General features: G+C 50.3%; 1 protein-coding gene across 1 annotated transcript in view; it reads right to left on the reverse strand.

Annotated features, from left to right (window-relative positions):
- Positions 1-1,157: 1,157 nt before the first annotated feature.
- Positions 1,158-27,772, reverse strand: part of ETF1 (eukaryotic translation termination factor 1) — a 31,024-nt gene continuing 4,409 nt past the window's right edge. The window contains exons 3-11 of the mRNA XM_075900139.2: positions 17,752-17,927; positions 16,373-16,512; positions 12,354-12,492; positions 10,553-10,743; positions 9,909-10,038; positions 8,216-8,371; positions 7,409-7,473; positions 5,890-6,037; positions 1,158-3,287 (exon numbers count right to left, since the gene is read on the reverse strand). Coding sequence (XP_075756254.1) covers positions 3,205-3,287; positions 5,890-6,037; positions 7,409-7,473; positions 8,216-8,371; positions 9,909-10,038; positions 10,553-10,743; positions 12,354-12,492; positions 16,373-16,512; positions 17,752-17,927 — 1,228 coding nt within the window. The 3' untranslated portion in view covers positions 1,158-3,204. The remainder of the gene's footprint in view (positions 3,288-5,889; positions 6,038-7,408; positions 7,474-8,215; positions 8,372-9,908; positions 10,039-10,552; positions 10,744-12,353; positions 12,493-16,372; positions 16,513-17,751; positions 17,928-27,772) is intronic.

The raw sequence follows: 27,772 nt of genomic DNA on the forward strand, positions 1-27,772 counted from the left end.
GTTGCCACGTCTCCCTAGACCCACATACCTGCACGAGACAAGGGCTTGAAAGGCCGTTTGTGCTGTTTCGGCTCATGCTGCTTTCCCGTCCTTGAAGGTATATTGGTTTTGAATCATCTCCAAGAATCGTCCCATTTTCCACCCCTGCAATGTACCATTTCAGTTACTGCTATCTGTTCCTTAAACCCTCGCTGTGCTAGGAAAACAACCCCCACTCCCTCAGATCTGTAGCAGGTGATGGATGTGTCACCCAACAGCTGTCCTGGTTAAACCCCAGCCTGCCTGCTCCTCTTCAATAGGGAAAGCTCACTTCAGTACAATAGCAAAACGACGACACCAGCAATACTCAAGAGTTCCAGGACAGCCTAACATCAAAACAAAGCCGGCCAATGCCAGCCGACTTCAAATGCAGTTAGCTAACGGAGATTGTGCTGTGCTCTGTGTTAACTCCCTGCCCTCCCCCCTTTCTCCTCTCCCCCCACAGTTCAGCATAAAAACAGAAGCATAAAATGGTAACAACTTCAACCCAAAGTGCTTATGCTACTTTGCAATCACTCCACCCCCAGCTGAAAGTGTGGTCAGTTACTGGGGAGGTCCCATTTAATGTAACAATTTAGGATAGGAAGTGAAACACTGCTGATCACTGAAACAGAATGGCCCACAATCACTAGGCACTATCCTGGACTGAATTTACTTTAACAGAGGAAGAGGCTGTTTTTTTTTTTAAAAAAAAAAAAGCACTGGTAGTTCACTTGATCTGAGGCTATTAGGAGCATGGTTTCTGCATCTCTTCCAATGAGACAACTACCAACCAGGTTGCAATCGTCCCAGGCACTGCCCAAAACAAACGGTGCTTGGTTCAGCAAACAAGCACCTAACCTTTAAGAACATTTCCGCATTTTGAGGGCTTGAATTCGATTTGTTTTTTCCCCCCCGTCATGCTTCTCAAAGTCTACATTGGCTTCCCTATTGTTGGGCTGAAAACAAAGACCTGTGCATTCTGGGCTGCCAGTCGGGAAAGCTAGTGTGTTAAGTGGAAACAAGAGGCTCTATCTATTATCTAGGCGGCTGCTGCCGAGAGTTCACGAGGCCCGTCAAGCAACATTGCCCACATAAAAGTAATTACTGCACTAAAAGAAAATCAAGAGTCCATGCTATATTCTTAAATATGGTTTAATACTCTTCTCCATTTCTGTACATCACAACACCAAGATATTACTGCTTGGGATCTCTCTGCAGAGGCTATATAGTATGCGAAGGCTAGGATTTCTCACCCACCTTGTAATGTGTTTGCATGTGTAAGTGTAATACATATCAGTATATATTGATATACACCATCAATATATAATGCAATATATATCACTGAAGAGAACACATTGATTAAAGAAATACAAAAAAATTTGGCATCATTTCCAAACTTAAATAGTAAAAATAAAAACTACAAAAAGGAGCTGCATACCCTAAATGTATCATGTGAAACAACAAGCAGTATATTCAAAAATGTAAATTTACATCCAATTTTTTCTGGTCTTGTCATGTCACATTAGACCCATTTACAATGGCAAAATCCAAACACACTGCTTCAAAGACCGCACACTCACTGGCGCTTGGGTTTTGTGCAAGTTTCCAGCAGACCCAACCGCACCACTTCCCTAGGAGACTCCGGCTTTGATGGGAACCTCCTTTGTAGACAATGGCCAACATTGACTGCTTGCTGAGGTCTAGAACTGCGGTACAGGTTATATTGCTCACATTGACAAAGTCATTTTGGACCTCTAGGAGTACAGCGTGAGAGTCAGAAGCTTTGTTTTAAGACAAGCACCCCCCCTCCATTCAAGTGAAACAGGATTATTGGAACGATATGCAAGTACGCCACTTGGGAGCAAGAAGCTGCTTCCAACCCGCACGCCACGAGTGCAGAGGAAGAATCAGAGAAGGACAGCAGTTAGGCACTAAAACGTCAGCGTACTCAGAAAACCCACCCTCCCGAGAGACCAGAAAGCTCAGCTGGGTGCTCCGTGTCACGTGCCAATGCTGACTCTGGCTCTAGGGACATGGAACCATTTCTAGCATTTCGAAATGCGGTCTCTGAACAGGCGTCACCAAGACACTGCTTGAGAGTCTGGGGAAAATCGGAAGTGTGAACCCACTTCTAAGGCTAGACTAGAGCTCCGTCTCAGATGTACAGGACCCCCTGCTAATCTATTCTCAAGCCCTTGGTGCTGGGGAGCTGGATTTTCCCAATGGGGCACATTAGTGTTCAACAGCAGCATCAAGTTGTCCAAATCCACCAGTGCCAAGGGTTTAAATCACAGTCACAGCTTGTTAGTTGCCCCTGTGAAATACCTGCTTCATGTAAAGCATTGATGGGTTCAACAATCAAATTGACATAATCAAGGAATTGCAGTCCTAAAGCAAAAACCCCTTCGGAACAGACCCAGACAGACAGAAGGGTCCCCCCCCTTCCCTTGCATCGTGTGTTCATTTCGGTCAAGACTGAAAACCGCACCACTCCATTCCCAAATGAAACCTGCTAAGACTGGCAGCATTACCACTGCAACCAATGATGGGTGCTCCCTAATTTGGGCAAGTCATGTTTTTGCAAAATGGATCTAGGTAAGAGTTTGGCTTGTCAAAGCAGCTCCCCAAGCTATCTGAAAGTGCCAGCCACACCTTGCCGGCCGGCCGGCACAGAATGCCTCTTCTCTTACGCTTTGGGACCCAGCAGCCCCGATATCTTACTACACTTCTGCAGTCTAAGCTGAGAATGCCATGTAAATGGGTCATGTCACTGCAAAATGCAGCAATGGATTTTCTCCAATCAAAATAAAAGAAACAAACCAGGATGATCGTACTTCTATTAATTTTGGAAGGAAGGTTTACAGCAGTTAATGTATCATGACGGTTAAAAAAATCATTTTCATAAAATACAGAGCAACCAATTTCACCATCGAGTAAGAGTAAAAACTGGGATTCTTTTAAATTAGTCCAAAGTGGCATATAGGAACTTAGTAGTTTGCTGCTGTACTGACACTATGACAAAATCAAAGTGTAGGGTTTTGTTTTTTTAAATCCAATGCTTATGGATCAAGTTCTGGAAATGTTCCAATTCTAAGGCAGGGATCTGTTGTGTTTTCCACCATTTGCTCCTTGGGTTGGATGCTGGAGGGGTGAGGCACGTTTTGCCGGACCCAGGTCGACTACCTAGTAGTCATCAAGGTCAAAAAATTCATCGTCTCCTCCTTGGTATTCCATTCCCTGGAAATCCACTCGGTACCGCAAGATACCTAGTAAAAACAAGACACCTTTTAGCTTCACAGTTCAGCATGTCAGCAAGGGCTTAGTACAAAACAGATCTTAGAATATACTGTGGACCTACTGCACGTGTGCCTAAGTCAGCGATTTCTACATTACCTTATTTCAAACCTCAACTCGCAGGATGGAGACCATGATTTTTTCCATCTGCCTGTAATGTCCCATGGAAGGTGGCTCTGCAGAATTAAGATGCTACAGACCACGGGTAGTCAACAGGCTGACCACAGATCAAATCTGGACTGCCAGGTGGTTTTGAAGGCAGTTGTGAAAGCTTTATTTACTGATTATTACTGCCATGTGAAAAATGTCTCTCTGGAGTCTGCCATGTGAAAAATGTCTCTCTGGCTCTGCTCCCCGTGTCCCTGGTCTGCTGGGGGGGGGGGGGGAACGCAGCTAGTGTGCCCCCCCCAGCAGACCAGGTTTTTGTTTTGGACCCTGGGGCAGAGCAGCTGGGGCACTGCCGATTGGTCCTGCAGCGCCGCTCTGGGCACTACTGGACCAACCCGGCAGCACCCCAGCTGCTCTGCCCCAGGTCCTGATTCAGCCGCTGCTGGTCAGTTTCAGCAGTGGCTGCATCAGGACGCCTGGGGCAGAGCAGCTGGGGTGCTGCTGGGTTGGTCCAGTAGCGCCGAGGAGCGGCGCTACTGGAGCAACCCAGCAGCACCCCAGCTGCTCTGCCCCAGGCGTCCCCAAGTCAGCCGCTGCTGAAACTGACCAGCGCTGACTACAGGAAGCCAGAGGCAGAGTTGCTCTGCCCCAGGCTTCCTGGAATCAGCCGCTGATCAGTTTCAGCAGCAGCTGATTTGGGGATGCTTGGGGTTCTTAAGTTGATTCTGTATGTAAGTCAGAACTGGCGGTCAGTTTCAGCAGCGGCTGAATCTGGACGCCAATTCCGACTTACATACAGATTCAACTTAAGAACAAACCTACAGTCCCTATCTTGTACGTAACCCGGGGACTGCCTGTACCTCCGTACTGGCATATGGGTCCAAGAGGCGGGATGCACAGGTGTAACTAGCAATGTCACCCTGACCGTTATCACAGTATGAAATCGGTTCGATTAGGCCTTCGCTGAGAGTCACCCATCGGCTCCGACTCCATTCCCGCCAGCGAGGGCCTAGCTAAAACAGCTGACGCCAGGGAACATGAGCAGAGTTCTATTCCACACTGAATAGTTCCCTCCCCTCAGGGCTCCGAAGGCCCTGGCCCCCAGCAATGCTGGCTTAAATGAACAATCATCGGGACATCCATCCTTCTAGGACCCTACCAAATTTATGACCACGAAAAACATGTCACGGCCCATGAAGCCTGGCCTGCCTCCGTGACATCTGGTCGTTTGCACACTGTTACCCTGCACTATCCAGACCTCACAGGGAAGACGAGCTCCTCTCAAAGTGGGAGTTCTGAACGGAAAGGACATCAGATTAAAGATTTTAGAGGGGTTGCTTTACTGCCCCCCTTACAGCTGTGCTGCTATCAGAGCTGAGCAATCGCAGCTGGCTGCGTGACCAGCGCTGATGGCAGTGCCCTGCCAGCAGTGCAGCAGCATGCGTCCTTGCAGGAGGTTTACAGGATCTGTCGAAAAAGGCTCTCTTTCTTTCTCGACAGATCCCCCTCCAGACTGCTGCTTTTTGCCGACAACGTGCTGAGTCGGCAAAACGTAATGGCCATTTTTATGCAAATTAGGCACGGGGTATTTAAATCCCTGCCTCATTTGCAACGTTGGCCTGCCTAATCTGAGACATACCCTGAGGGTCCAGCTCTGCAGCAACAGTGCAGACGTCAGGGGACGAGTCCCACAATACCCCCTCCGACCCCAATAACCTCGCAACCGCCCAACCTGGTCAGGACCCCCAGAACACTGGGACATTTCCAATTCCAACGTGAATTATGAAACTTACAATTTTTTAATTCCTATACCATGACATTGGCGAAATGGACTCGATCCGGGAGGGCCCTAACTATGGGCACTGGAACACGAGAGTCAGTGGACAATCGAGTCCCACCAGGGAGCTAAGTCTTTAGGCCCACCAGACTTTTAAGAGCTCCTGAACTTCAATGGCGCTTCCCATGTACCGAGAGAGTTCGCAGAGCAGCGGAGGACTGGGAAGATGGACAGGGAACAGATTTTCAAAGGATCAAGTGGCAGATACCCAAATGTAGGTGTGGCCTTGAAAAATCTCTCCATTGTCTCGGACACTTCCCTTTCCAGTCACAAGGGCATAACCTTCCCCCACAACACCAGCAGCTGCTAAGAATGGCAGGGCAGTCATGTATTTTTAGTGAGCTTACTGACACTTGGCAGCTGAATACAAGAGGAGCCAGCATCATGTGCCCACCCACCTCCCCACTGAACCAAAACGTGTTCTGTGGACCACCAGTTGTTCCAGGGCCATAGCTTGAGCGCCACGACGATATACTGTAGCATACACAACACTGTTTTACTGAATGGGGGCCTTCGTACACAGTGAGCTGAAGACACATGACCCCATGGGAACATCTCTTCTGGTGGGAGAATCAAGTTCCAGAGGGTCAGTGGTTTTGCCTTAGACTACTTGTTCTCTTGCAATTTACCTCCAATTCCTCCAAATCCTTTCACAAATTGGGATCCTTCCTGTGACTTGTCTGTAACAATTTCCAACGTGGCTCCGAATTTCTTGTAGTTGTTAGCAAACCACTCCAGAAGGGGCATGCTTTCTATCAGCTCGTGCTCCTGGCCGGTCTGCAGACGAAGAGAGGAGAGAGAGAAAAAAAAAAAAAGAGACGTCTGGTCTACACGGTGCTAAGTCAACAGCCAATGCTAGGTTCACACCCTCAAGCTGGGAAGAATCCTTCCGCCAACCTAACCGCCACCACGTGAGGAGGTGGAGTTCCTCCCGCGACAGAAAGCCCTCTGGGCATGACAGTAGCATAGCTGCAGAGCCGTAGCTGTGCCACTGCAGCAGGCATGGCCCAAGGGACGTTTCTTTAGCTTCAGGCATCACGTCATCAACGGGAGTCACCTCTTTGGCCATCCCCCAGCACTGCTGGTGCTATCAGAGTCCTACCCGCCCCCACCCTCCGGTTTCTAGCTCTGCAGGTGCACCGCTGGCTACGCATGCGGCTCCAAGCCTGCTCAGCACACAGGGCCGGGACCAAAGAGGTGCTTGGTGCTGGGCACGTGAGGGAGAGCTCAGAAAGTTCTGGAAGGTCTTGTCTACGTTCAGTCTCCACACTTGGGGGCGAGTGCAGGGGAGGGAATCGGCGGCATCGGGATGAACGTGGCCATCTCCAGCCGTGGCCTCTTGGACAATCGGACAGATCCCTTGAACCCTCTTCATTGGGTGTCCTAGGAGAGCACTGAGGCAGAGGGGCCGGGGCTTACAGGGAGGAAGGTGCAATTTGTCTGGCCTTGTGCCACCATTACCCTCAGGGCCCTCATGCTACACGGCAAGCTGACAGCAAAGCCAAGTGAGACCGATGTGGCTACACTAGCCGCACAGTCAAACGGCAGCAGGGCAGCATCTTTTCAGTGCTGCCTTTTCCACGGGGCCAGGGCCCCGCCTGCCTGTCCCAGCAAGCAGAGGAGAGGGGAAGTCGCAAGGGAGAGCACTGATGTTCCTCCAATTTGGGATGGACAGCCTCTCTATGCCCACACGATGGTGGATCATCGACCATCAACTCCCAGCATGTCTAGGAGCACAATCTCCATTGCCTTGCGCATGCAATCCCATCTGCTTCATGCCCCCACCCCCACCCCCGATGCTGGGGTACTGCGGCACAGGGCAGTGAGGGATGGACCAAAAGAGGAAACGCTCAAGTAGAAGAGCTAGGTTCAGCTGTGCTCGCCTAGTCCCTTTTAATTCATCTTCCAAGCTCCTCTGCCCAGAGAGACCCCAAGCAAGGAACTCAATTAGGAAACGCCAACCAGGTCAGACCCTGGAGTCACGTTCAAGGCAAAAGGGAAAGACAGAGCCGCCCATCACATCGGGACTGTGTCAAGAAGCTCGAGAGCACAATTCAGTGAGAAATGTTGGCGCATTAGCGAGCTGTGTAGGAGTCCAAGTCCCTACAGCACAATCATCCCTGTGTACAAGGCCAGGCGTGGGAATACCTCTTTATCTGTGAAGTGGGATTTGTCTTTCTCTTGTTCTGGTGTCAAATAGAGAATCTTCTCCTCTGAGAGAGAGAAACAAGGTTAGACACTCGACAGAACTAGACAGTCTGCAGCAGACACCGCAACAGGCGGCTCAAAGGTTTCTGAATCCCGTCCTTTCCGGTTGGGCACGCACAGAGCACAAGGCTGCGCACGGAGGCACTGAGCACAACGCTGGCTGGGGCAGGCACGAAATGTTTCTCCTGGCCAAAAGAACCGAGGAATTTGAGTGGTGTTTTGGGGAGGGGCAGAATGGCCTAGTGGCTGCAGCCACGTTAATCTCACACCTCTTATGGAAGTGTGAAGTCGCATGGCAGGGAGGAACACTTCTGCAAAGCTGCATCTTCAAGGTCTGTGTCGCCCCCTCCCAGGTCCGCACCCCACCTCCCGCTCTCTCCCAGGCTAGTAACTAGGGACGTGAAAGCCTAACCGATAACCGGTGCGGGGCTGGAGCAGCTCCCTGCCTGCTGCGGGCAGGGGGCTGGCTCTTAGCCAGAGCGGGGGGCTGGAAGCCAGCCCAAACATGGGGCTGGGAGTAGGAGTCCTGGGGGTGATCCAGCTAGGCAGGATCTGTCCCCTCCCACCTGGATCCCACTGAATCAGGTTAACCCAACGTTTAACCAATTAACTGACTGACCAGGATGTTACATCCCCCCCGAGGATTTCTATAAAACCTCCCCTTATGGAGTCCTGCAAAGCAGACCACAGAGATTTTCCAAGGAACACAGGCCAGCTAACCCCCTCCAGCCCGGACGCACAACGTACCTTCTGTGCCTTGGCAATGGAGAACGTATCTCATTATATCCAGATTTTCATAAACTATCAGTATCTCTACTGCTCCCATTTCCAAAGCTTTCAGCGTGTCCTCCACCCCAAAGCAGTACTTCCCCGTGTCCTGGCTGATCTCATCGAAGTATCGGCCTGTATGGGGAGACACCAGAGAACCCTCGTGAACGGAGACCGTGTCCCGGGACGTTTCACTAAACCTAGCCAGCTCTGTCAGGAGCACGGCAAAGTGCGACAGAGGCTAACCTAGCGCCCAGCCATCAACCACAAGCAGGCCCTGAACTTGACTCCCCTTCCGTGCAAGGCAGCTGCTGTTCCGGCCCCAAACAGTGGGTCTTACCAAGCGTTGTCTGCTCACCAGCGTGAGGAGCAGATCATTTCTGGTAACAGTATTAAAAAAAGCAAAACTTAATCCCCATTTTCTTGGAGACAGTAGAGATCAGAGGCAGGGTTCCCCAGACTGCATGGGAGGCCTGAAACTCAAGCTGGCCTGCATGAAAGCATCAGGCATAGGGTGGAGAGAGGACAGCAGGAGCAGTCTGGCAGGAAAGGGGAAGTAGCCCCCACTATCAGCACAACCAATGCATTTCAACAGGCAATTAAGCATCTGGTCATTCCCTGGCCACACGGCAGGTCAGGCAGTGATACTGTTATCCAGGCAGGTAACAGCCAATGGGCTGTCTCATCTGTACCGATGAAACTCCTCAGACACAATGCCCGACACGTTGCAGTCAGACGGGACCTTTTTGCTGCTGAGGCCCACAGGCAGGGTGTGTCTAGACTACATGCCTCCTTCGACGGAGGCATGTAGATTAGCCAGATCGGAAGAGGGAAATGAAGCCGCGATTAAAATAATCGCGGCTTCATTTAAATTTAAATGGCTGCCCCGATCTGCCGATCAGCTGTTTGTCGGCAGATCGGGGGAGTCTGGACGCGATGCCCCGACAAAGAAGCCTTTCTTCATCGACACAGGTAAGCCTCGTGAAACCAGGTTTACCTGTGTCGATGAAGAAAGGCTTCTTTGTCGGGGCATCGCGTCCAGACTCCCCCGATCTGCCGACAAACAGCTGATCGGCAGATCGGGGCAGCCATTTAAATTTAAATGATTATTTTAATCGCGGCTTCATTTCCCTCTTCCGATCTGGCTAATCTACATGCCTCCGTCGAATGAGGCATGTAGTCTAGACACACCCACAGGGACTTGCCCCAAGTCATACAGCAAACTGGTAGCAGTGCTGGGAACTGAACCTAGATCACTCAAGTTGAAGTTCTGTGCCCCAACCACAAACCCAACAGTCCCCTCCAGGACACCATGGGGGTGACACACTTGGGGTCTTCAACGAAAGCAGCAACTGACGGCACTTCAGCATGTCTGGGTGGAACAGGCCAGAAGCGGGTGTAAGTGACCGATGCAAGGCCAGCAACTGCCAGGTCTCCATTGGCACCACCTGAATTCGAAGGTCAGCACACAGGCCACTTGTGGCCAGAGAAGCGGAAGGTTTATTCTACACTGAAGGCAGCATTTGACGTGCTTGGAGAAGGCAGGTCGCTGGCATCCCCTTCTGCCCAACTTTCACATTAGGACTGAGCTAGCGCACCGAAGCCACAGCCGCACTGGTGTGAGGAGCGAAGCAGGGCAAGGAGGGGACTAGCTATAGAGATGTATTCATACCTATTAGTTTCTTCTCTTGGATGAATTTCACGTTGGAGAGGACCTCAGTGGACAACTCAATTGCTTGATTGAATCCATTTTCTCCACCATACGAGATATCAACTAGTTTCAGCACTTTGGATTGCAACCGCTACACAAAAACAATGTTCATGTTAGCCAACCTGTTGAGCAGCACGGCTGGGCAATCACTTCAGAAACCCATTCCAATAAAAAAAAAAAAGCGCCTGAAAATTGCTACACTGGTCATCTGACTTCAGAATCTCTGCATGCGAGTTCTAAACATAATGGGCAACTGCAACTTTCAGAGAGCAGGACCAGAGAGATCCAGTTAAGAGGAGTTTAATTCTAGTGAAACTTCTGCTTTTTGCTTGGGAATAAAAGGAGAGAATACGAATTCCACTTTTAGCATCCCACCAGCTACTCGCCATTACTAAGCAAAACCCTAGCTCCCTGCAGGTCTCAGGGATACAAATGCCTCCCCACAGAACACAACCCTTCTGTTGTGCGCTCTCAGTTGGGTTTCTCCTGAAGAACACGTGCCAGCCATGAGCCACAGCAACCGCTAGCATCATGAGGACGTTGGTCAGTCCTTAAGCAGGCAGGCTGTCGGTTTCACTTCACACAGGAAGTCCACTCGCGCTTACCTGATCAAACATGTCCGACTGACTCAGTTCAGTTTTGAAGTCAGCGGATCCAGCTAAGACGAGACCAGCCACGTTCACCTTGTCCCCGGAGATGAAGAGCTGCACAGCCGTCTCCGCTACCTTTCTTACATAGTTGTGTCGCTTTTCCATCCTCAAACGAGCAAAACGCAAGGCAGACTGACCTCCTCTACCTATAAGAGAACGGACGGGATGTAGCCATCGTGAGGCCCACTTCCACAGAAACCCCAGCCAGGTCAATTAGAGCAAATGAACCCAAGAAAGGATGTAATTTTATCTGCTCTGAGTAGAGATAAGGGAATTCAATTAAAACAGCAGAGAACAACCAGGCAGGGCCCAATCATCAGGTGACGTCCTCCATGTGAAGACGTCACAATGAAGCTCGAAGAACAACCAACCAGTGAGTCTGCATGAAAGCAGTTTGCAGTAATGTATGTCAGATACTTCTCCATACACAAGCTCTCCCTGGAAATGTGAGGCTTACACCAGTGCAGTTCACTATGGTAAAAATCACCAGACTATGCTGCACTAACTGAAGCCTCTATGCACTGGTATGGGACCTCTGGCCTAGAGTTCTCCACTGCTACGTCTACATTGGCCCCTATTCCGTAATAGGGATGCAAATGTTGCACTTCGGAATAGGCAAATCCGCGGGGGATTTAAATATCCCCCGCGGGATTTGCATTAACATGGCTGCCGCTTTTTTCCGGCTTGTAGATAAGCCGGAGAAAAGCGCCAGTCTGGACGCGATCCTCCGGAAAATAAGCTCTTCAAGTAGGAATAAGCTCTTTTCCGGAGGATCTCTTATTTTCCGGAGGATCGCGTCCAGACTGGCGCTCTTCTCCGGCTTATCTACAAGCCGGAAAAAAGCGGCAGCCATGTTAATGCAAATCCCGTGGGGGATATTTAAATCCCCCGCGGATTTGCCTATTCCAAAGTGCTACATTAGCATCCCTATTATGGAATAGGGGCCAATGTAGACACAGCCCACAAGTTTAGCTACACTGGGCAAACGTAGATGAAACAGACAGTTAACCAAGACTGGGCAACTGCTAGGTAAGTACTATCCCCTCCCACTTAAGATATCAGAGGAAGTTATTTAATAGCCTTGCTTGCACCACAAACGCCACATTGAACTGAACATTTCAAAGTCCACTGAACTCTGCGTCGTTAACCTGCTGGCACTTCTTGTGGCTTTGACAGCACCAGAGGGCAAACAGTTCCACTGAGATTTTCTTGCAAGAGGTCAGTGTCTGAGACGCACACACCCTCAAGGAAAGATTCAAAGGCGCTTTCCGGTGTAATTTAAGCATCTTTGTTTTACACAACCTATTTGTGAGCACCCAACTTTGGGGTCAAATTTGACTGGAAAGTGTCCTTGTATATGGGTTAGCTGTAGGGATGTAAAATCCCCTGTAAATTGTTAAATGGCTAAACCATAGGGCTGGGCACCGGTTAACCAGTTACGCCAGTAAGGTAATGCTTACCAGTTAACCGGTTAAACCTGTACACCCCTAGCTAGCAGTGCATCATGCTGACTTGCTAAGAGTTTAAGACTAATAGAAGATGGCAGAGAAATGAATTGCAGGATTTGGATGTTACTGGTTTCATTCTTTCACATGTATCTGTGTCTCTTAATATTTCATTGTCTAAGTCAGCTAGGTATTTCTCCAAGGTGTAGAATTACACACACACTGCATCGTTAACTGTACTTTCCACTCTTCTCTGCGCCTCCACGATCTCTTTCCGTGGGAGGCATTTAAGGTTTGTTACATTGCATTACCATGCTTCTTTGGGAGATCCACAGTGAACTTGTGCAGGACTTCTCTTGTGTTTCCTTGAAGAGTTCCAAAGAGCGCGCCACTACCATCTATTACGATAAAACCAAACTTGCTATCATCAGACAGTAGTGCTGTCAGAGCCTGAAATGGGAACACAACACAATTAGCAATAAATGCCATCAGCCAACCAACCAGCTGATCGGTGTGATGACTAAGCAGAGCAGCAGTTCGTTAAGGGAGACCACCACGCACAACACAGATCATTACAACAATAGTTTGGCGGCCATGGACATTTTTGAGGCAGCCACGGTGAAATTGACACAAATACCCAAGAAAACGCTTGATTCTTGGTTACTGTCTTGTGCCCTGTACTACTGAGTGCTAGAGCAAGGTGCTGATGCTGTGTGTTAGATGCAAGTTCTCCCTTATTTGCAGTGGTCTTGGTCAGCACCTTGGGTAACCCTCAGAAAAAACTGGAGGGTTATCTCTGTGTACCCAAATTAGCTTTCCACGTTAAATTCCTATTCTGCTTAGCTGTGTGGAAAGGAAGCTGTACTCCTTTTCTTCATGTTCCTGTCTAGGGGCTTATGTTTCACTGGGTCCTCCAAGTCGGCTCTATCAGTGTAATGCTGCTGGGTTTTACTGTATCAGTCCCCAGAGCCTTAGCGCTGAAGCTACCAAGTAGAGTCAACATGATCACATCTGTCTACCAGACAGTCTCTCAATGTTGACAATCATGAAATCCAGGCCAACTATGATAAAACCACAGTGTTGCAGATTACAGGATCATTTGTAACAGGATTTGATGTATTAGCGATGGGTTGAAGGAGGACAGAGCCATGACATCTTCCTCCTGCAGTGAAGGTTTAGCAGGGGATTCCTCCGAGTTGGCTGCTCCCTTCGGAGCCAGCAAGTCTTATCATCATTGCTCACTGACTAGGACTTGTCAGTTGCCTCCTTCCAAAAACTGCTTCCGCTGTTTGTTCCTGGATCACAGGGAGGAACATTTCAAGCAGCCAGGGAGCAAAGATTCACATTTGAAGTTCGACTATTTCTTGCCCTATTGCAGGAATTTCAGAATCTGTAACCGGTACCCGAAGTTTCATATTAATGTGACAGGTTCTCAGCAATCTGGAAGCGATGCTGTTCACTTGCTACCAAGTGGCTTCAACTCTCTGCACGTCCTCCAGAGAAATTATTAGAATGAACAGCTGGAACAAAACGCATCAGTTACCTTTATCCAAAAGAACAATCAAGCCTGTGGATTTTGAGTTAAGCACCAGGGAAATAAATGGTATTAATGGGAGGACCGTGGCAAACAAATATTTTTTTATTAATTTATGAGTAGTGGTAGTAGAAACGGCATGTTACACTGCAATCTATTTAACGGGGCAGTGCCAAGTGAGTTGGGAGATCAGGAGTAGCATTCCAGCCCAGGTATCAAAGAGTCATTGTAAATCCATTAGAGACAGATTTCAGAGTTCAAACTCCTCTTGGGAAGTGACTTCAATTTCTCAGGTGCAATAAAATAGCGGGAGTAAATCTTATCAGATCTCATGACTGCCAAAAGGCAAGGGACTAGAATCTGGGGACTAGAATTGTGTGTTCTTGATTTATTCTGGTTTAAAAATAAGTATCCAATAGTCAGTCATTTCCCTTTCATTGATGCTCTGCCATGCATTCTATTGCCTGCTTAGAGAGCCCAACGAAAGGGCGTGTTGCTCTTCTGTAAGGCTGTTCTTGCAGCCTGGGTTTCATCCCTTTTTAGCCATCATTTTAAAAAGGCTCTTGTTGCTCCATGATCGCCATCCACTCGTTTGCCAAGATAAAGGTTCCACCTCCTGTATCCCAGGAGCAAGGAAGGATTGCACCTTCCACTTTACGCATCAAAATGAACAGCAATTGTGGCATGTGGATCTCACTGGCCCGGCAGAACTGACTGCAGCCCTCTTTCCACATGCACCACTGTGCGACAAACCAAGCTAGGCAAACTGGAACTAAGCATCTACTCAGTGAGGACAGGGAAAGCAGACCGGCCAAGGAACAAGGCACCATGACTGTGTCAATGACTGCAGCTATTACAGTTTGAAAGCAAACGATGCAATGCCCGCTCCAGTTATTTGCTGGGCTGCAGCGACGGTTTTCAGAAGGGTTCAGCCCACTGACGCCGACGGTTCTACCCCTAATGCTGGTGACAGACTGCGGACTACTGTTCCCCTCTCAAGACTCAGGGTCCCCGCACTACTTGCTGGAGGAGTTGCTATGGCTCAGGCCTTTGTATCCCTGGTCTTTCCCACATCCCTAGGTTTGCTTTTTTTGGGACGTTTTCCCTCCCCTTTTTCCATACGGTCTCTTTCCCCAGCTGTGAGTTGGAGCTTTGAGCAGCCCTGTCTCTCCTGGACAGCAGGCTGGTGTCCCATCTAAGTAGGGAGACCAGCACTAGTGCCAGCAACTCCTGGCAGGCTAAAGGCTAAAGTGTTTGGGAGCTCTCCCACCAGTATAACCCCAAAGGGAAGGGACAGACAGACAGACAGAGACAATGCCTACCCCAGAGCACTTACAATCCCTAGGAGGCTGGTAATGGACCTTTTCATTTGGATGGGACAATCCATGTGTGATCAGACTCCAGCCACAGGTATGTACATGGTCAGAATACGGACTTCCTGCTTCAGGCGCATGCTCTCATATTAGAGGCCAGCAAAGTATTTGCGGAATGAGGCAGTACAGTTCACAAGCGCATGGTGCAACCTGACAGACGGCCCGTGCAAAGTGAAGACTGAGCCTGCAGGCCACGTTCCTTCCTGCCTCACTGTTCTCCATCAGCTGCCATCTGCCTCCCAAGTCACTGGTATGACTCAGTGAGGCAGTGGCCTGGGAAGGAAGGGACTCTCTGCTGCTGGAGGACAGAATAGGGCTTGCTAGAAATGCCATGCGCATGGATCACACAGAAAAGGCCTCTAGACAGGCCAGGGTAATACCCCTGCTAAGCTACCTGGCCTCAGCCTAGTCTTTGCTTGACTTGAGTGTTGCTTGCTTAATGCATCCTTATGGACAGGTTTACAGCAGCTTTCAGTGACATGCAGGATAAAGGTGAGGCTTGTACTATGTGAAAGGCCAGAGGTAAGAGGAAGTTAATCAGCACAGAACACACAAAGACACCGACGAAACAGGAAAGTCCCTGCCTCGGTATGATCAGAGTAAGTAAACCAATTGGGATAGAGATGAAAATAGCCTGGACAATAAAGGCAGGGGAAGTGAGGTTTCCTCAAACATGCAGGATAGGTTATGTAAAACAACGTTGACTGGATGGCCAGAATACGGAAAGGCAGAAATATGCTGATCCGTTAAGGGACGGTGGCACCGGAAGGAGACTCCATCGTGACGTGCTTATGCCCCAGGAGAAGGTAACGGATCAATACCTTTTTCTAGTTATCGGTCATTCAAACAGATACACAGATATATTATTACTAGGCTTATAGTACCCATCAATGCAAAGCCATGCTCTTGGGTTTGAATGAATAAACGTAAGCGGCATGGGCCCATGCGTGGCAATCCTCATCCAACATGCTGCTCCACTCCCTTCGGCAAGAGCAAGGCAAGTTTGGCAGCAAGACCTACACGAGAACTAGTGACACAAAACCAGAGGCATCTCGACCTTTTACTAAGCCCGGCTTCCAGCACAGCTGTCAGGGATGCTAGACAAGGCCTGCCACCAACTCCCCAGAGAAGACTGTGCATTAGACACACTTGATACCCGCTCGGGCTATTAAGTTCATCTGCAGCAGAGCTCCCGAGGCACCGGGAACTTGGGACCTCACCACACAAAACCCCTCCCAGCACACAGCATGCATTTCTAGCCCACACCAAATACAGAGCTGGTTTCCTCTTAAGGTCTGCTTCTCTGGGACGTCTGGCCACACGTACGATAGGAATTACTCAGCAAGCCCAGCACAGCTGTTTGAAATGCATCATGATGCTTTGGCTACGGCAAGACCCGTGAGCAGTCCAGGATCTCTCCTACCTCCGTATGGAATTTGTTGTCACACAAATACAACGATGTATTGATTGGTTTGAAAGGCTCAAAGTCAATGTTCACTTTCTTTTCTTTTCCTTCTTCTGTCACAATTGTTCCACAGTAAACAACCAGGCCATTTGGAGGTACTGTAAAGGACACACAAAGCACCACAATTTAGATCACCGGCTGTTATATTTCTCCCTCCTCCCTGTAACACCCTGTTAGGTACTTGAAAACCACTATCATGTCCCCTCTCAGTCTTCTCCTTTCCAAACTAAACAAACCCAATTACTTCCGCCTCCCCTCATAGGTACTATTTTCCAGACCTTTTATCATTTGTGTTGCTTTTCTCTAGACTCTCTCCAAATTCTCCATATCTTTCTTGAAATGTGGTGCCCAGAACGGGACACAAGACTCCAACTGAGGCCTAATCAGCGCAGAGTAGAATAGAAAAATTGTGTAATGCTCATGCTCCTGTTAACACACCCCAGAATCAGGTTTGCCTTTTTTTGCAACAGCATCACACTGCTGACTCCTATTTAGCTTGCGACCCACTGTGCCCCCTAGATTCCTTTCTGCAGGACTCCTTCCTACACAGTCACTTCCCATTCTGTCTGAAACCAGCTAGAAGTAGGGATGTAAAACCCCATGTAATTGGTTAACTGACCCGGTTAACCAATTAAGGGGGCTGCAGCAGCCCCCTGCCCGCGATGTGCCCGGGCCCACGGTGGACAGGAGCAGCCCCTGTCCACAACAGATGGGACGTTGCTCCAGCCCTCACTGGTTAAGTGGAACTGGCAAGCAGTGGCCGTTAAGGGTGATGCTTACTGGTGAACCTTTCACATCCCTGCTAGAAAGCAAGTATTTACACAACGGAAGACCTGGGAGAGGGTTGAACGGTATCACCCATAAAGACTATCGATTCCTACATGGCAGCTCTCCAAATCCGGTCCGATCTCGCAGCCCTTGTGTGCACACAGTCCTACTGGAATCACACCACTTGCTTGAAGAGAGGCTGCACAAGCAGACCCTTTTCCAGGGTACACCTTGACGGCAGGCTTTACCTTCTCCCCTGTTCGCCCATTTGTCATTTCATACAGAGGGGGCCACAGATCAACCAGGGCCAGGTTAAGCAGGCAAGTACGGATTTCACACTGAAGAACCCACAAAGCTGTCAACAATCAGAACTGGGCCTCCCCACCCAAGTCCGACTTGCTTAAAACCCCTTGAGCAATTCAACGCATCGATGGCGAGAGGCAGCAACAGACAACGTGCTTGAAGAACTTAGGGTCTGCCTTGGCCAGCCTGCTGTAAAAGCCCAAGCAAATGGCTAAGGAAGGACAGTTTGCCTTGGGAAAACGTGCAGCCATGGGGCCACGTGTTACCTTTGTTATAGAGTTTAAGTCTTTGCTGTACAGATGTAATGGCTCCCAGCACTGAAAGGCGATTCACTCGAGACTTGATGTTTGATGCGGTACCAAACTCATCTGCTAACATTTTTGCCACTCGTGAAATCTGGTCTTTGGGGGGAATGATCAACGAAATCATGCTGGTGCCATTGCTGAGGAAGAAAAATAAAATGGGGTTAATCCCAGGAATTAAGACAGCACATTTTACTTAGAATACACGAATGTCGTTGGTATGAACAATGCTTGGACAAAAAGGGTGTGTCACCTCCCCATTCACACACTGCTCATTCTCCTTGTTTGGCTCCCTCGCTGGGACGCTGCTACCAGACTGGTGAGGTACACAAACCAGCATCTGGGTCAGCATCTTTCACCCTGGGCCTGTTGCAGCTAAGGACGTGAACACTGCAAGGCAAACGAGAACCGTCCAACCCCTTCTTCCCGCACGGTGGTTTTTTTAATCAGTTCTGTTCTTCCAGGACCAAGAGCAAGATCCAAAGCTGGTTTCGGAGCCTCCTTCCATGTCAGTTTTTAGACACAAGTCCAAAGGGAAAGGGACTCCAGAAAGAACGGTTTAGAGTAACTAGAAGCCCTGCCCCATCTCACACAACCATGGAAGCCATTTGAAAGCAACGAGTTTGAAACACGCATGCAAGTGGGATGCAGCTACTAGACTGGGGTGGACGATAATTTTTCATGGGGGCCACGCCAAGATTTTGGAAAGAGGTCAAGGGCTGCACTCTCCCATGGAGGGGGCGCAGGGTCTGGGGCAGAGGTTGGGTGCAGAAGGGAGCTCAGGGTAGGAGACTGGGGTGCAGGAGAGAGTGGGGTCTGAGAGGGAGTTTGGGTGAAGGAGGCGATTGGGGTGAAGAGTCTGGGAGGGGTATGGATGCAGGAGAGGAGTGTAAGAGGGGAATGCATCATCTGGGAGTTGTACCTGGGGGAGGAGAGGTGGCCTGGGTGGTGACCTGGGGGACAAGGAAGGGGTGGGATGCCAGAGGCAGGCTCTGGCTGGGAGGTGCCTACTTAAGCAGCTCCTGGCCAGCACCCCTGCAGCAGGCTTCTCTGCCTGCCAGCAGCCCCAGACCGCTCAAAGCGGCCAGCTGCTCCCTGTGGCGCTCTGCTTCACACACGGCCCCCAGCCCCAGCACAGTTTCTTAGCTCCTATTGGTTGGAGACTATAGCTCTCCCTACAGCACATTATCAGTTAAAGACAACTGATTTGTGGCTTGCATTAAAAAAAATATTCCTCCAACAGGGAGAAAGGCTTTTTGCCATGTTCAGGTCCATACACGGTGTGCACTCCTCTCACAGCGGAGTCCCGGAGATTTCACACAAGACTTGCTCCCCCTCCTCCACTGAGACCACTGATGGGAAGAGATCCTAGGCAGGAAGGTGGCCTAGTGTAGAACAAAATGTGGCAAGAGCACTAAGGAGGTGCCATACATGTGCCTACTGGCCTGGTTGGTGCTCAGGTCTGAGAGCATCCATCACAGCTGCAGCTTCTTCAACCAATGAGGAGTAAGAATGTTAAAATGTGATTCATTTGCTAATCGAGTAGCCAATAAAAAAATCTATCAACTCCTTGATTAGTTGATAAGGGGAGATAGTTCTAGCACAGTCTGGCTCACACCCGTTCACACCATAATCTCTCCAGCTTCGCTCTGCATTTTACAACACAGGGAAGCCGGCTCAGACGCTGGATTATTCCCTGCTCCGTGGGTCTTTAATAAAAGGGAATAACCCAGTGTTTGAGCCGGCTTCCCTGTGCCGTAAAATACAGAGCGGCAGGCGGGGAGGGATGCTACTAGTCGATAGGGCTAACCAGTAAGTTGCTGCGTGCCTGATTACCCATCCAAGTTCACACTAGCGTGACACCGTTTGGGCCACACCCCGTGGCTATGGTTCTAGAGGAAACTACAGTACTGTGTCCAATTACCGTGCCACCTATAAAACCCACTGAAGATCGCAGTAAGAAATCCTGGTGTGATGAACCACTCTCAGCCTCCTCCAAAACAGACAAACGTGCAAGTCAGCAGGGGTCTTCCCACCATCCCTGGCCAGCATCACACAACTAGATTTGCAGAGGCTTAGGGGCTGCTAGGCAGTCAGCAAAGGCACCCGAAGAGGCCAGGAAATGCACATCGTGCTGCTTGGCTCACGCTCACATTTGAGTCCCCTCAATGCTCTGCTTTATACCCAGCACGTCAGCGAATTCTACTCCCCTATTCACAGGGCAGCACGTTACGTGCTTCCCGACTGGACGCATTTCCCCACTAGCCGTGCCATGATGCCCTGTTCCTGCAGACACGGGCGAGGCAGCAAGCTCGCGGTTTGGCATCAGAAAGGCAGCGCTCTGCTTGAGCTGGAAGGGGACTCGGCAGGGCAGCCAGGTCAGTTCTTGAAGCGACATTTGCCAGTTTCCTGAGCCACCTCCGCAGGACACTACAAGGACTAGGCCGGTCCTCTTAGTTTGTCGAGCCCTCTGCTACCATCTGCTGGTTAAGGGAGTAAAAGCAAGCCAATGATTTTCATAAAGACAGCCGGGGAGGGCAATCGCCAGCCCAAATGCACAAAGTCCTGACATTCTGGGGGCAGAGTGACTTGCTTTGCTCCGAAAGAGTTTCACTTACTCCAGCCGGGTTTCATGAATGCTTCTGAGCGCCAGAACCATTAGTATTAAGTTACAGAAGCGAACAACGTAAAACGATGAGGAATCCAGTAAGACTCCAATTCAAAGGAACATGTACACAGCCAGCGTGGGGTGACTCTGGCCAGCTGTGGCTGTCAGTAGTAATAAGATTGTGAGACAGAACTCACCTGCATCAGCAAGAGCTTACCACAGGAAAGCAGATTACACAGCTGAGACTCATGCACCCGCACAGCCAGGCCATTCCTGTACATCCAAAGTCCTGCCTGTGAGAAGCGCTGAAACCCGTGTGAGAGATACAGGGCCTATCACTGCAGTGAGAACCACCACGTTTGCTAGCGACCCTACTGTCACCGCCAGACTGCCCCAGCACCAGAAGACACTTCTGCGTATCCTGTGACTTGCTGGGCTCTGACTGCAGTACCAATTGTGTGCTCTAGACAGACTTGCTCTTGAAATGATGAGCAGGAAAGCACGCCAATTGTGAATCCAGGTAGGAACGCTGTTTTAACAGGGGCACGAAGTCCAACTACTTACATTGCCTATGCAGCTGTAGTTGCTGCCTGGATGGCACGTGGCAAGGCGCGAACCCCTTACCACAGCCGGGAACAGCTGTGCTCTACCATGAAGTGTTTGCCACAATCAAGGTTTACAATACAGCTCCTCTAAGCAGCAACGCCTTGGCACAGGACAGGAAATCTGTTAGGATTTAGGGGGTGTTCAGACTGGTTGCTAAGTATGCACCACAGTATTAAAGCTCCAGCTAGAACCGCCTCCCCATTACCTTCCCCCGAGAGCTGCCCATGAAAGGATGGAACTGAAGAGAGATTCCCTCCTACTCAGATACACATGGGACTTCATTTAGCTGAAGACTGCAGTGATTTTAAGAGGTCCCCTCTGAATTTAGTGAGCCACAATAACAGCTATAGTAGACCTGCTAGAAGCATGGTACTAAGGCCCTTTGCACCAGACGAAGTAAGGACCACAGGACGTGCTCCTGCCAAGCGGTGGAGGGCACGACCAGCCAAACATACAGTGTGGACAGGAGCCCTCTTGTACCTCCCAGTCGGAGTTCCCCCTCGGTGCCTCATCTCCTCATGGGGACTGTTGTGGAATCCGTGGGGGGCAGAAAAAACGCCTTCTGGGCTCTCGTGTGAAGCAACCGTGGAACTTCCAGAGCAGCCATTTTAGACCACTTGGTCTGGCTATGCCGGGACGCAAAGCTGGGCTCTGGCGGGTCTTTTCCAGTCACAGCCACCATGCGAACCTTCACTGGCCAGCAGCGTGTCGCACTGGATCGAGCTGCCCTTTGGACTTCGAGACTGATACTTTCACTACCATTATCATTCGGGTTGTCTCCCAGAGGCGGCCATCTTGCCGAGGCGGGATTTGGATTCACCAACAAGCCATACCACATCAGTGGCTGATGAAGGCTCAGAAAAGGCAGGATAATGCCTATATGTGATACTGGAAACTCGGACTGGACACTGCCCCTGCGCTCCTCACGCCGTGCTGCTACAGCTGCAAGGAGACCCCCGCCTCCCACTCAGGAGCTGCTGGCAGTCCTGAGACTCCTTTGCCCAGCCAAGGGCTAAAATAGCCTCAATTTGCCGACCCTCCTGGCCGAAAGCAGAGACGGTGCGAGCTAGGGCTGGTGTTAGTGGGAATGTACAATACATCCTGGCTGTGTGGCTGGGCATCACAGGATTGGAGGAAGAGAAGCTTGACTTGACCGCTACATCCCTATGCTCAGAGTGCTGGATGGAGCCAGAGGCTGCGGGTTCAAGCCCCCCAGGGGACAGCCACCACCCTCCAGGAACAACCAACCCTGGCACCTCGGACGGGTGCTCTTCAACGGGAACTCGCACAAATAAACTGCAAAGTCGCAGAGTCTTGGTTTTCTTGCTAAACCTACTTACACACGCACACACACACACACACCCCCCACACACACACCCCCACACACACTACTGTCCTGCCTACAGTCACCCTCCACGAGGCAATGCCCCGATTCTAGTCAGCAACAGTGCTCTGCCGCCCACGCCGCACTCCGGAAGCCACGTTTTGCAGCACACGCAAGGAGGGCTAGCAGCAGAACTGCCACACACAAGGGGAGGCCGTCTCCAGCAGCCACTCCCCAACCCCATACAGGTCTGGCTAGGCCAGTGTCACTGGGAAACATACCCAAGAACAGACAGCCCCGGCTCAGCCTCAGTACAATCAGCTGCCAGAGAGTAACAACCCTCAAGGAGGGAAGTGCAAATATTCTGTATGGAACTGACCCTTCCTGAGGTGGTCTCAGCCAATGAGAAACAGGCAAAATGTCATGTGATCCACCCTCCACCCTGTAACTCACACTCAGCCTATGTGCCAGATGAGGCACACCAAGGACCACTGGTATCGGCCAATCTAACCTTCCTGTGTCCCGCCGAGGATTGTTGTGGGGAACGTGAGGGGGAGATCTGGCAGGTAGTCACCAGACACACTGAGTGGCAAGATCCTCATCCAGGAGGGATCCGCTCCAGCCTAGGGGAGACCTCAGCCCCCCAGGGTGGCGACAGGAGGGCGCTGAATGAAGAAGCAGAGGGGAGGCTGTGCAGCACCTCACTGAGCACCAGGCAACGCTTCCCCTGGGCAGCTGCTGGCCTGCTGCCCGGCCTGGCTCCTGCACTCAGCACTCCCAGCTCCTCTCCGGGGGCAGGAGGCGGTGACAGAAGAACCAGGTCGTGTACCTCTCATACTTCCACGGGTAGGGGGCTGAGGAGGATGCAGTTCTGCCACTGCGCGGCCACCTTTCAGCAGAGGCTTTCAGAGCATCGACGTATGGGCACGTTCGAGGGGAACCTCATGGGCCTGGAGCGCCAGAGCTCCCCGGAGCAGCGAGGCAGAGGTCTGCGACTAACCCACATGGACGCTGCCGACCCACAAGCAGACTGAGTTCTGCCACCGGTTACTGTACTTCCCGACTTGAAAAGATTTTAGCTGCACTACGATCCTGGGCCAGTCAGCTTGGTGCAAGACGTGTCCAGAATGACTGAAGCAAAACAAGGCCGTATTTGCATATTCAGATGTGTGAGCCTCGGGGACATGAAGAAAAGCGAAGGGATTGCAAAGCACTCACCAGCAAGACAGCAAGGTGCCCCTGCTCAGCTTGCCACTCCCACCTCCTGCTGGGAGCTTATCCTTCAGTGAAGTCAGTTCCAGGCCTGAGCTAGTCGCGAATGAGGTGCTGGGCAGTAACCATGCTGCTTGGGAGGGATTCATGCCATTGTGAAGGAAGATTATAGGCCACCCACCCCTTGACATCACATGGCACAGCCTTCCCAAAGCCAGATGCATTACAGCTTGGCAATTAGACGCTCCTCAGAGTTCTTTACACTGTCTGCCAACGCATCAGCTGTGAAAGCCAGGCACACACCTAGACTGTCTGTAGGTATCAGCAAGGGAAGGAAAAAGCTGCACATGCTCTCATGGACTTGACAGGCAAGGAAGGTACAGGTTGGACCCCCCCTGGTCTGCAACCTTGGGACCTAACCAGTCCTGGATAAGGGATTTTGCCCGACCCAGGGAGGTTCTCTCTGGACCCTGCCACTGGCCCCCCCGACATTGGGTGTTGTCAGACCAGCGAATCCCGGTTAGGAGAGTTTCCAATCACTGGTGGGCAAATCGCCAGCTCCCTTTACAGTTATCAGTTCCTCCTGGATTACCCCGGCAGACTGGCTACAGCAGGGGTGTCGGACACCCTGCCCATGATTCACAATTGTGTAATTCCGGGACACTGCAGAAGGCAAGCTCCCATTTGCAAAAGTGTACACGGCTGCCTTAGCACCCGCTCCCACGGTGACCAGCAGCCACTAAGCCTAAGGACAACACAAGGGCCAGAGTCCAAGTAACTTATGTGCACAGCTAGGCAACAACACACATTACTAAATACATTGGAGTCACTGCTGATAGGAAAACATCTGCAGTAGCAGCCAAAAAAGCTAAGGATGTTGGGAATCATTAGGGAAAGGATAGACAAACAGGCAATACTGCTGCCCCTACAAATCCATGGAAGGCCCAACTCTGAATACTGTGCAGATGTGGTCACCTCATCTTAGAAAAAAATATACTGGAATTTGAAAAGGTTTGTACCTGCACAAGAGGAAAACAAAAGTAACCGGGGTATGGAACAGCTTCCCTGTGAAGAGAGATCAGAAGACTGGGACTTTTCAGCTTGGCAAAGAGACGAGCGGATAGGATAGAGATCTGTAAACTTATGACTCATGGAGAAAATGCCATTTACTCCTTAGAGCCCAAGAATTAGGAGCCACCCAATGAAATTAATAGGTAGCAGGTTTAACACAAATGGAAGCGTTTCTACAGTCAACATGGACAACTCTTTGCCAAGACTGTAACAGGGTTCAAAAAAAGAACCCGAGATATTCACGAAAGCGAGAACGTTCAATGGCTATTAGCCAGGGTGGGCAGGGATGCAAATCCATGTTCTAATCCAAGTTGAAGTTTGGCTGCTTCAAAAGCACCATACCCTGCACAGTCTTTCTGCTAATACCCCTCTCTTCCGAAGAGAGGGCCAACTCAGACAACATACATGGCCCTCTCTCCAGCCTCTGTTCAACAACCCATCAGAATTCAGAGCACACGAGTAACCAGAAGGTAAGGAAGTCTGTGGCCATTGGGACCTCTAAGCTTGAAGCACTATGGGATCTATTAGCAGGCCCAGTGTATTAGGAACAAGGGAAACGGACATGAGGCACGCATGCGGCCTGGCAGTTTTAGTCCCCTGCCTTTTCTTCAAGAAGAAACTTTCTTGCTAACCTGCAACATCTCACTGGGAGGACAATTGCTAATAGCCTCTGCCGAGCTCAGAGCAGCAGGATCTCACACGCCACGGCAGAGATTTACAGACTCCAAAAAGCTGAGGGATGCGACAGCAATTAGGCGATGACAACAGGAAACTTAAGTTATGGAGTCTAAAGCTCCTTCAAGTCAATAATTATCACCACCCGTCGTGTAACCTTTCCATGCACTGTTCTCGTCTCTCAGAGCAGGAAATAGCCAGACAACTCCTTGGAAGCCAAGCAACATCTCAATTCAAGAGCAGACTTAGGTGAGCCGTCGGGAGAAACAGCAACCACGGAACGCTTCTCACATGCTGCAGACTTCCCTTGGACCCTCAGCCCAAGACAAGCGGCTTATTTCCCCTTCGGTCAGGCAAATCCCCTCAAGTATTCCTGGCGGATAAGTGCCTAATATTTGGGGTCTGGCCTTGTTCACCTCCACACACGCTCAGGCTGAATTGGGGCACTCCTCCAGTGAATAGCTCCCTACTCAGATGCAAGAACAGGCAAAAGGGGTTTAAAGGCGATCCCCCCATGTTACGATCCCAGACTGCTCTGATCAGTGTGGGAGAGGCTGCAGCGAGTGAGAACCAGGCCTAAAGCTGAATGCTTGGAGCCCAGGCAGACGGGAGCACTCTTACCCCATTGCTACACACCAGGTAACACTCCGCAAGCCTGACCTAGCCTCAAGAGCACTGTGAGAGACATGCAAACCCCTAGCCCAGGGAGGGAGGAACTGCAGGGCTTCGAAAGTAGCCACAGTCAATGTGCATATGGCCCCACTCCTCTCCCAAAGTCCTGATGCCAACTTTCTATCGCATCTTTTTAAAACGCAGCTCGTCTCCGTTTGCTTTCCCTTCCTGCCTTCCCATACTGGCACACTCTTTGCCTCTGCTATTTCCAGTGTCCATCCTCTCCTCCCTCCCCATCACCTTAGACCCCTTTGTTCCCAACCATATGTTCCCATCTACACCCTCAGCCCCTGCATTTGTAATCCTTCTCTTCTAACTTAACTTCGCTAATCACTCGGCCTCTATCTCCCACTCAGACCCACCCTTCACACAAAGCGTGTGCAGTTTCTCACCTAATGTCCAAAGGGTTACAAAGGAATAAGGGGCCGCCTCAGCTTATCAGTTAACATTAATGGTTACATGCAGGCTCCTGGGAGCTGCCTAGCACCCCCCGTTGCTGCCTCTGATACAGAGGCAGTAGCAGGGGGGCAGTAGACGGAAGCCGACGGGTAACCACTGAAACATTCAGTGGTTGCATGGTTACTTAATGACATGCATTTTCACAGCTCTACTACAAGCATGCACCAAAAGGCTGTGTGTTGATTTGACTCCCTCCCTCCCGGCTCTGACAGTGTCATTACCCAGAATGGATTTCAATTAGTGCCGCACAGGACTGGAAAGCAACGTCCGCCTGAGGCTACTCGGGTAACTGGGCCATTCTGCACGGGTCAGTAAGTCGCCTGATGAGCCACAGGAAAATGCAAGACACAGCAGCAACTTCCTGCAACACATCCTAGGTACCACCTCTGTTAAATTATAAGTCACCTCGCTAGTGTTCAAGTAAAACCAGTTTTGAAACCGTCACTAAAAAGGGTGCTATTTCACAGGCGTTCCTGCATGCACCTTGGAGCTTCAAGCTCTTTTCCTCACCTTGGATTCACCCAGTGTACTTTCCTACACATAAGATACAAAGAGACCTGGGACCAGAAACATCTCCTTACAAGAGCTTCACGTAGATCACGTGGAATAAAAATAATTGAGGATCCCATATGAAGAGAGATTAAAAAGCCTGAGACTTTTCAGCTTAGAAAAAGAGGAGACTAAGGGGAGGATATGACAGAGGTCCGTAACATCATGACTGGAGGGGAGAAAATAAGGAAAAGTTATTTACTTGTTCCTATAACAAGAGCTAGGGGGTCACTAAATGAAATTAATAGGTAGCAAATTTAAAACAAATGAAAGGACGTTTTTCTTCACACAGCGCAGTGTCAACCTGTGGAACACCTTGCCAGAGAATGTTGTGAAGACCAGGACTTTAACAGGGTTAAAAAAAGCTAGATAGATTCATGGAGGTGAGGTACATTAATACTTGTTAGCCAGGATTTGTAGGAATGGTGTCCTTAGCCTGTTTGGCAGAGGCTGGAAATGGGTGACAGGGGAGGGATCACTTGATTCCCTGTTCTGTTCACTCCCTCTAGGGCATCTGGCATTTAGGGATGCCATAGTGAGGTTGACTCATGTTAACCGATAAGCACCCACTTATTGGTTAATAATTTATCGACCACACACAAACACCTCCCGTCTGCTCTGCAAGTCAATTTTTTAGCAGGCTGGCTCAGTCCCGGCATGAACCCCCATGCCGGCTCTCAGTGCTTGTGGTACAGAGCCATGGGGGTGGGGGGCTGATGCTGGGACCCAGCGCAAGCCAGGACTGAGCCAGCCTGTGCACACACTGGCTCTTAGTGCTTGTGGTGCAGAACAGAGGAGACACCATCCCA

Source organism: Pelodiscus sinensis, chromosome 16 (genome assembly GCF_052426305.1).
Source record: "Pelodiscus sinensis isolate ZL-2025 chromosome 16, ASM5242630v1, whole genome shotgun sequence".
NCBI lineage: Eukaryota > Metazoa > Chordata > Testudines > Trionychidae > Pelodiscus > Pelodiscus sinensis.